Source organism: Doryrhamphus excisus, linkage group LG1 (genome assembly GCF_037039965.1).
Source record: "Doryrhamphus excisus strain RoL-2023G ecotype Guam linkage group LG1, RoL_Dexc_Guam_v1.1, whole genome shotgun sequence".
In the NCBI taxonomy this organism is placed as follows: Eukaryota; Metazoa; Chordata; class Actinopteri; order Syngnathiformes; family Syngnathidae; genus Doryrhamphus; species Doryrhamphus excisus.
Window position 1 is genome coordinate 7,092,351 of NC_136357.1, and position 10,263 is coordinate 7,102,613.

Here is a 10,263-nt window from a genome sequence, read left to right on the forward strand (position 1 = left end):
ATTATTTATTAATGTGTCATAGGTTTATTTTGATACTGTATGTCGTATTTGAGCATTATACATGTGCATTAATACATATTAATCTGTAATTTTTTTTATATAAAATATTAGATTTTATGTTTTTTTTTAGCCTAATACAGTTAGAATAATATTTGCTACTACATAGGTTTTCAAAGCATTTCACTGCACATTGTTCTAATTATGAAAACGGATGGGTGGGCGGCATTGTTGGGCATTTGTACCCATAACTTCTCATTACTGTATTGGGCAGCAGCATTACAAAGAAGGATTTAGGTCACACTGGGGGAAAAGTAGCAAATTTATGAGGAAAAGGTTGTAATGTTCAATTTTCTCACTTATAATCCAAATCTGATACATAGACCTTTTTAATCTTTAAATACAAAGCATATAAGGACCTACAATTGATTAGGTTTAGCTAGTTTAATAAAGAAAAGGTGATAAACGTAGCAAAGTGGATGTTTGCAGCCAATGTACCCCTGATGTGTGTGATCAATAAAGTTGATTGTGATTACACTTCAGACTGTAGAATGTAAATGAGGCAAAACGTATTACACCCTAATTAATGTAAATCTAATTAACACATTAGTTACAAAGATGCGACAATTTTTTTAAGCATCCATCCAGAGTGTAATCATGTGCTGTGTTTTGTATACATAGTTTGTGTATCTGTGCACTGTGATTGGCTGGCAACCGGTCCAAACTCACCCAAAGTCAGCTGGGATAGGCTCTGGCAACCCCCCTGGTTTTTGTATGTCCATCCATCCATTTTCTATGCCGCTTACCCTGACTAGGGTTGTAGGGGTATGCTGGAGCCTATCCCAGCTGTCTTCGGGCGAGAGGCAGGGTACACCCTGGACTGGTCGCCAGCCAATCACAGGGCACATATAGACAAACAACCATTCACACTCACATTCATACCTATGGACAATTTTTTTGTACACTCCACAAAAAATATAATAACGATAGAGACATCATGTTCATATAATCTCATATATTATATTATTCATTAATTCATTCATTTTCTACCGCTTATCCTCACGAGGGTCGCAGGGGGTGCTGGAGCCTATCCCAGCTGTCTTTGGGCAAGAGGCGGGGTACACCCTGGACTGGTCGCCAGCCAATCACAGGGCACATATAGACAAACAACCATTCACACTCACATTCATACCTATGGACAATTTTGTTGCACACTCCACAATAAATATAATAACGATAATGACCTCATGTTCATATAATCTCATATATTATATTATATAATCATATAATCTCCAATAAGGGTATAAAGTACCCTGACCAGGCCCACACAACACAATAATGACACATAACCTACTTATGGCAAAAGAGCTGCCTCATTAGCAACAAGACCACTTTTGTCACCAAATAATATGAGAACACTCACTCCAACATGATTGTTCAAGTTTTTACAATCATTAGACGCTAATTCCAGATTAACGGTATTTTCTACAGACTACAGTGTCTGAGTGCGAGTCTGTCCCAGTTCTGTTCACTTCAATCAAGTAGGATTTACTCCATGTCTGAGCATCAAGCTGCAGGAGATTTGGCTGGCTAATCTTACTCGGGGTGCTGCCCAACACTTAGACATTTAAATCTCACTATCTGTCAAAGGACATGAAAGAAAAATCCCTATAATACACTAACAATTCACTAAATGCAAGATCACAGCACATCTAGTAAGATGCTGGTGCTGCTGATCGTAATGTTTTTAATTACGCAGGAGGTTAAGTTTTCAATTTGTACAGAAAATGCATTAAAATAGAGTCAATGGTTAAAAATACATACGCATTTTGTATATGGGGAGAAAAACTCATTAAGTTTGAATTGACAACTCAGTAAAGTCCATTTAAAAGAATGGCACAATTTATGAGACAGGAAAAATATTAAAAATAGTTCCCTGTAATACTGACATTCTGCAAACAGCAAATAAAGAACACTAAAATAGTAATTAGACATCAGCAAATTAATTTTAAACAATTTAGATTCATAAATCTGTTATATCGTGCCTAAGTATGACAGCATTGGACTTCATATATATAGAGTCAAAGTTATCACCTCTGCTATAGGAAAGTATTAGTATTCATTAAAATCCAAGGTCCTTGACAAGTCCTTCATGTTGTATAGAATTCTGCTCTTTCACATGTTCTGGAGGCTCGTGTTTGAACAACCAACTAATGAGAGCAGTGAATGATCTGCCTACGTGCACTTCCTGCCACAGTATACCACGTCGCTTTAATTGGCTCCAATTCTTTCTTTGCACAGCAAACAGAGTATATGTTACTTGGTGACAAACAGTGTAGACAAGGATGGAAAAAAAAACACCTGCCACAGTGGAAACACACACACACAATTCATTATTCCATGAATGATTACATAATAGTGTATAACAGTGGCTATATATTATATATAATTATTGTGTGAATGCTTAGGAATTCAAAATTAAAATTTTCTTATTCCGCCATTTCTTGTTCTTCAATGGTTGTTAAGGTCGTACAACAAAAAGGAAGTGAATACCAATCCAAACATCTGCGTCATTTGAGCCACATTGTTATAGCTGACAAGAGACAGAAAGCCAGAGAAGGCAGGAAACAAGCTGAACCAGGCTTTGATTGCATACAACAGGGTCATGTTTCTTTATGAGCCCACTTTCACCAGGTGCTTGTGAATAGACCGGCCGGGCCTTGGAATCAAAGGACACATGACGGCACACAATGCTTTCTTCATCCCTTCATTATCACTCCTTCCCGTTACTTTATCTTGCTGTCATTGGATTTTGTCAGGATTTTTTGTGCTTTCTTTTATGTAAATGATTGGACGTTCTATGACCCCTTTGAGGCACCCACAAACGACCCCTTGGACTTCTTCAGTCATGTGCTAAAAATGCAAGAATCGATCAATTTGACTTTAAATATTGAACATATAACCAGTAATCTACAGTCTAATTAGTTCCAATTACAGCTGCATCAAAGACATTACTCAGTTTAAATTGGCATAGCCAGAAAGTATTAGTTTAAGTGAATTATCATGCTGTACATTTCCCAGTGTTTTATTTCTTATCTATTTCAATAGGGATGTTTGGCACAACCTTTAATTTATTAAACTAAGGCACAGGTGTGCAATAATATGATGCTGTCTAATCAGCATCTTTATATGCCACATCTATGGGTGGATGGATGGACTTTTGTATATGTAGAAGAGGTTTGAGATTCAGTTTGGGTTCAGCTAATAAAGGATGGGAGCAAAAACAAGTGTTTTACAAAACTGTGGAGAGACCAGCCATGTTGTTTGGTCTAGAGACAGTGCCACTGAAGAAAAGACAGGAAGCAGAACTGGAGGTAGCAGAGATGAGGATGCTGAGGTTCTCATTGGGAGTGACCAGGATGGATAGGATCAGGAACAAAGTACATTAAAGGGACATTACAAGTTAGAAATAAAGTCAGAGATGGTTGGGACATGTCCAGAGGAGAGATAGTGAATATATTGGTAGAAGGATGATGTGTTTAGAGCTGCCAGGTAGGAGGCGTAGAGGAAGACCAAAGAGGAGGTTTATGGATGTAGTGAAAGAGGACATGAGGGTAGTTGGTGTGAAAGAGACAGATGGGATGGAGGATTTTGATTTGCTGTGGCGACCCCTGAAGGCAAAACCCCAAAGAGAAAGAAGAAGCAGCAAAAACAAGTAAATGGATAAACAGACATGATAGACAGATACATGGACACAATGAAGGTTTATCTGCAGATACATATTAAAGTGAATTAATAGCCTATATACCCTTTATCTTGTCCTGAAGCTCTGATTCATGAGTTAGAAAGGCTTAACGTTGGACTTAGCATTTGTTTGAGTCAGTATTTATCTGATAGAACAAGTATGTATATGAATGAAAATACACTCGATATCCTATGAAAAAATATTTTTTTTTACAGGACGACCCCACTGACTCTCTAAATTGAGAGTGCATGCACAGTGTCAGATTATTGCAATGCTAAAATACGTGTTTGGGAATATTGACTTCAGGCGAGAGGTAGGGTACACCCTGGACTGGTCGCCAGCCAATCACAGGGCACATATAGACAAACAACCATTCACACTCACATTCACACACAGACAATTGAGGGTCTCCAATTAACCATGCAGTGAAAACTAAAGGTCACTGCTAAATGTAAACATAAAAAAAACATAAAAATAGAACACATTTCACCGAAATGTCAGGCCATTGCAAATAACGTCAGCGGATGGGAAAAAGGTAATAATAACTGACAAGACGCATCAGCATCAGCAAACCTGACGTGTCTCAGCATGATTTTTTTTGCGGAACGTGGCAGCGTCACGAGGATCGGCTCGCGATGTTGCAGGCACGGCGTCGGATCATATCACACGGCGCTCAACACTGACAGGTCGGTGATCAAGTTTGGCAGGGCAGCAGGAACATCTGCGCTTCACTCTCATCTGGGTGACGTGACTCGCCCAGGAGCAGCGCCTGAAGGACGAGCACCCGCTAGATGCAAGTCACAGGCTGTCAGCCATTTTTTTTAAAAGGCCACACATGTTTTCTATCTGAATCATTGTATGCTTCTACAACCAAGAGCGTAGTTATTGATGCATATCACAACCTTAGTTAAGGTACTGCTTGTACCCAAGACAGAACTGCATTTAAAAGCCAGGGTGAGCTGTGTCGATGCTTACATGCTCACCATCTCCAGATTTCCATTAGAAAGAGTGTTCTCCATATCAATCCAACCTTTAATTAAAAAGCTGCTATATTCACAGAGCCTTCGTAAGCTCGCTGGTAATACGCAGGCTGGCCTGTGAGTGGGTAAAATGCTGCATTTGGAAAGCAAATGAGCTCATTGTTGCCAGGCTTAAGCCTTTCATCTAATTTTATTGTCCTTACTGAGTGACTGTCACCCTCGGGTAAACACTTGATGTTGCCATCAGCGTTAGCGCCATTACTCATACGCTTGGAGGGGTGACTCACTGAGTTTCATCTCATATGTGAAGAAAATAAAAACACAACAGAAGTTCAAAAGGCTGTAGGGTGATGGTTCACGTGTTCGTTAAAAGTTTTACAGACATGTGACTGACTGCAACCTCATCTAAAATGGGTCAAATACATTTACTTGTTACGTCAATAACATTATAAGGTATATCTGCAGGATCTAATGATATCTTTATCATGTTATATCAAAAACTATTCCATTACCAAGATAATGTTGTTCAGTTTTATACTTTGGACGCATTACATTACATTCTGGTTACAGGAATATCACTAACTGTTATTTTTTCCAGTTATACTTTTAAACGTAATTTAAAAAAAAAAGACTAAAGCACAAATTAATGAAAAAGACATCATCTTTAATTAAAAAATACAAAAATAACCTTCAACAACCTAGAAATAAAAACTAAAAACAATATTGTCTGTTTGCCGACAATGGCATTCTGAATGATGTTATTACCATAAAAAATAAAAAGGTGCGACCCTTCCAGGGAGAGTAGAGCACTGACCTCCGCTGGCCATCACACAGGAAATGATTTCTTCACCTTGTCAGCCAATTCTGGATCGGTTTCGGACAACATTAGCAGCAGGTGTTCAAACTACACAAGAGAAAAGAAGAGGTGTGGAAATGTTTTGGAGTTTATTTTCCACATAACCTGCTCATCTTCAGCATTGAACCTTTCATCTGACACAAATATTTAGTGACCTCAGTGGCACAGGATATTCATTTTCCGCTTGTCCTCACGAGGGTCGCGGGGGTGCTGGAGCCTATCCCAGCTCTCTTCGGGCGAGAGGCGAGTTACACCCTGGACTGGTCGCCAGCCAATCACAGGGCACATATAGACAAACAACCATTCACACTCACATTCATACCTATGGACAATTTGGATATCAATGAAATAAAATGTTGCAAGAAATGCTGCTATTACTCCTATGAGAACTACTACTAGTTATTGATCATGGCCACTGAGGAAGTGTAGGGCCTTGTTGAAATGGCTGCTTCATTTCTTCAAAGTATCTGGTTGCGTGAGAGGTTCACTTACTGAAGTCTTGCAGTTGGGAAGTAAACAGCCAAAAGCTGTTAGACAACTCTTCTCTGTCAGGTAACCTTCCTTTACCCAAGCTGCTACTGTGTCCTGCAAAATATAAAACACACATAATAATTAGTCATTTCTTTGATTTACATTTTTTACACTAAGTAGTGTATTTAAAAAAAAAAAAAGGAAGTCTTTACCTTTGTAGTCCGAGAGCAAACGTCAGAGAGAAATTCAGTTGTGATCTCTTCCAAAGTCTGAAGCTGCTCATCTTGTGCACCTTCCTTACTAGAAGACTCATCTGTGTAGTCACTCTGGAGACACTGAATCACCCGCAAAATGGTGCCGAAAAGAGGTACATCTTAAGGGAAAAGATGGAACAGATGACTGATGAACAGATTAAAACAAATCTAATGCTTTTAAGCATCAACTTTAGAGGTTCAACTGTACTAACCAAACAATTACCAGTCATCTAGAGCACTTACTTGAATCATCTTTGCTTCTCCACTGCTCCTGGCATCTGTAGAGAGCTTGTAAAACAGAAAATGCCTGCAGCAATGTGCCTTTCCTTTCATGCAGAACAACTGCAAGATCATTGAGCTGACACAAGTCTTCGGATATAACCTCAAATACAAAATTCCATATTGCTTTTCCTGCTCCATCACTTGAAGCTGCAGGAAACAAAACAGGACAACACACTTTATTGCTTCTTTGTTCAGTACTGTACCCTGCATTATTTCACCAGTAATGATGACAGTATTGATTATATTTACCAAACATCTGAATGCCCTCATTTACTGTGGTTAAGAGGTGCAGAATGTGAAGATAAACCTCCAAGCCATTTGGATTCTCTGATCTGCGATCATTCATATACAAGAACAGGATTATTTTGTAGTCATTTTTCAGCAAATGTAAGGCACTTATTGAATATGATCCTGTCCGTGCATTTATAATCTACAGTTTTAGGTACATCATAAATGTATAATTTTATTCAGTACAGGTCTACATGAAAATAATGTTAATTTAATGCCTCTCTGTCAGTGTTATTCAACACTAAGCATATTTCCAAGACTAAATCTCTCCATTTTACAGTATCTCAATGTGCAGATGTATGGTTTAGCTCATAAGTTTTCGAACAAAACAAGCACAGGTCACATTTCTCAGACTTTCAGCTGGAGAGTCCTACCTAAGCTGCTTGGCAGCTTCAAAAAGGCATGAGGCTAAGTCCAGACAGCTGTCACCATCATCACTCTCCTCGCTTGGCTCAGCTGCGATCCAACTTTTCATCAGTTCCTCATCAAGGTCAAACAGCTTGTCAACAAGCTCTCCCACTTTCTCAAGCAGGTCCGCTGTTGAAAAAATAAATAAAAAGACATTGACGTCATCAAAGAGTTGCTGACAAGGACTAAATGTTGTATAACTGCATCGCATTATGGCACATCTGACGCCGTTTACACTTAAACTAGACTGTACATTCACCAGGCACAATATTAGATACACTACAAAACAGCGCATTAGCAAGCATTAGCAAACTGAGCAAGAGGAATTTTCACTCCTGTTGATTGGATTGTTTGTGTGATCAGATTAAATACAAACTACATTTCCATTAAAAGTAGTACAGTACTACTGTCAAAATCAACTTAGTATTTGGCTCAAACTACATTTCATCATCTAATTTAAAATATGTTTCATTTACTGATCCTGCAACGTTGCTTGTGAGTCATATGAGGATAAACATATTTAATTGTTTATTTAGTGAAATATTGAAGATGGAGCCTCATTTAAAGCGATATTTATATACTGATGTGACAAGTGAATAGCCATCAGTTTAATGCAACGTATGTATAAGTGAGTAAAAATAAAAGTACTATTGGTTGAACTGCACATGATGAAAAGGAGATTGGAACGAAGAGGCTTCTGCTGTCGTATTCGCTGAAGCCAAAGGGAACTGACATCTTTTTGAGACACACAGGTCAGAATCAACCTGAAAACAAATAATAAGAGAAGATGAAGAATTTGCTAAATAGTATGCCTGTCAGAGACCTTTATAGAAGATGCATCATGTTACCTGCTTGTCTCCAGAAGGGTTGGTGGATCGTTATCTCCGAACAGAAGCAACAGCACAGCGCTGTGGACAAAGGGAGAATTGCATTTAAAAGACAGGATTAAGACAACTTTGAACAGGCAGCCACAATAAATAGTTTATTGTTTACCACAAGTCTTCATTCTGGCTGAGAGTTAGGCAGGTGTCAGGAAAACAAGCAATATTCCCAAGTATTCCAACGCAAATTTCCTAAGGAAAAATCAAATAATAAATCTTGTAGGCTCTGGTAAAACAATATACATTACAGAGTAGAAAAAGGTGAACTTACTGTGAGACGTGGACAACCAGATTTGGCTATCACACCAAGAAGGATGTCTGGTGCTTTAAATTCTTGTAGTAAACCTGCAACATCCTGCACACAGTTGGTAGCATGATAATATATCAGTACGTTACACAACAGCACTAAGTGGAATGCTAAACGAATGCCAGGCATTCAAATCTTATTATAATAATAATAATAATTATTATTATTATTAAGAGAGGGCTGCACGGTGGAAGAGTGTTAGCATGCAGGCCTCAAAGCTAGGAGACCTGAGTTCAATTCCAACCTCTGCCATCTCTGTGTGGAGTTTGCATGTTCTCCCCGTGCATGTGTGGGTTTTCTCCGGGTACTCCGGTTTCCTTCCACATTCCAAAAACATGCTAGGTTAATTGGCGACTCCAAATTGTCCATAGGTATGAATGTGAGTGTGAATGGTTGTTTGTCTATATGTGCACTGTGATTGGCTGTGACCAGTCCAGGGTGTACCCCGAATCTTGCCTGAAGACAGCTGAGATAGGCTCCAGCACCCCCCGCGACCCTCGTGAGGATAAGCAGTATGAAAAAATGAATGTATTATTAAGAGAAATGCACCCACCCTATCCATGGCCATATCCCAAACACGACATAGATCTTCTTCATCATCATCACTGAGCTCCATTTGACCTTCTGATTCCTCTACTGAAGGCCGTGTGACCATCTGCAGGACACATGTTTTGTTAATCTGGTGTGCGATACACATAAGAGCCTAAATTGCACGGTAATTATACAGCATATACTGTACAATCACACTTAAGCAACAATGGTTTGCCAACCTGAATGAGGCGAGTCAGAGTGCTGAAAAGCCAGTGCTTGCTGTAAACTGTGTCTCCTATGGCGTCTGTATCTTCTGCCTCATCTCCATTGGCTTCATCTGGAGGAGGTGATGGGTTACGCTCCATTTCTGGAGAATGACCTGTCTTCTTTGGCTCTTCTTCAGCACCATCCACGCTACCATCTGACATAAAAACAGTTGAGTAAACGTCATATCCTTTCATATACTTACTCATATACCTACAAGTAGGCTGAAGCACTACTGAACAATGTTGTCCATACTATTTATGTTACAGTGAGATAAAACAAAGGTAGTAGTAGCATTTCCATGTTTCATGAACATTATCAAGACAGAAATAAATAATACGTGACCTTAGACTAAGTGGATTATAGACAATAAGATAATAGGCGACGCCAATATGGAAATTTGTATTGAACGCATCATTCAAGTGGCAACTTTAGCTAGGAGCTAAACAATAATTTGCAACGATCGGTGTCTCCGGTGCATGTTTGTCATCTTCAGTAGTAGACTCACCCATTTTTACCGTTCTTTGGCGAAGCAGAGCTGACAGACTGTAGAAAACATTTCAAATCATTTTCACCTAATGCGCATAAATGCGCATGCGTACTTGTCCGAACACCGTCTTCTTCGTGTCGTCTCCGGGTGTGTTGTCATGTGGTTTGTCGCCCCCTGCAGGGAGTTTGCAGAATGTGGGCTTTATCAATGAGACGACTACGTTTCGTTACTTCATGTATCAGATTTTTTTTTGTCTTAGACAGTTTCTCCCAGTATATAATGAGTTTTCGTATGATAAATGTACTACTCAACTGGCACCCATTCGAAAAAAACTGTGAGTAGGCTGACGATATACACTTACAGTTACTGTAATCTTCAATACGAGTGGTTCTTTTGTATCGAGTTTTCGTATGTATGTATATGTGTAAGTCAGACTATAACTACAGAGTACATGATAGGGGCGTGCAAACGGGCAAACCAGGCATTTGCCTTGGGCCGCGGCTTTTAGG

General features: G+C 39.2%; 1 protein-coding gene across 1 annotated transcript; it reads right to left on the minus strand.

Moving 5' to 3' along the window:
- Nucleotides 1–5,369: 5,369 nt before the first annotated feature.
- Nucleotides 5,370–9,892, minus strand: saal1 (serum amyloid A-like 1). Its single transcript, XM_058075155.2, has 13 exons — nt 9,773–9,892; nt 9,240–9,421; nt 9,023–9,124; nt 8,434–8,517; nt 8,275–8,354; nt 8,130–8,189; nt 7,930–8,045; nt 7,248–7,410; nt 6,835–6,917; nt 6,547–6,732; nt 6,262–6,422; nt 6,071–6,163; nt 5,370–5,626 (listed from the first exon to the last, which is right to left on the minus strand). The coding sequence occupies exons 1-13, from the start codon at nt 9,774–9,776 to the stop codon at nt 5,549–5,551; spliced, it is 1,392 nt and encodes a 463-aa protein (XP_057931138.2). The 5' UTR covers nt 9,777–9,892; the 3' UTR covers nt 5,370–5,548.
- Nucleotides 9,893–10,263: the final 371 nt, after the last annotated feature.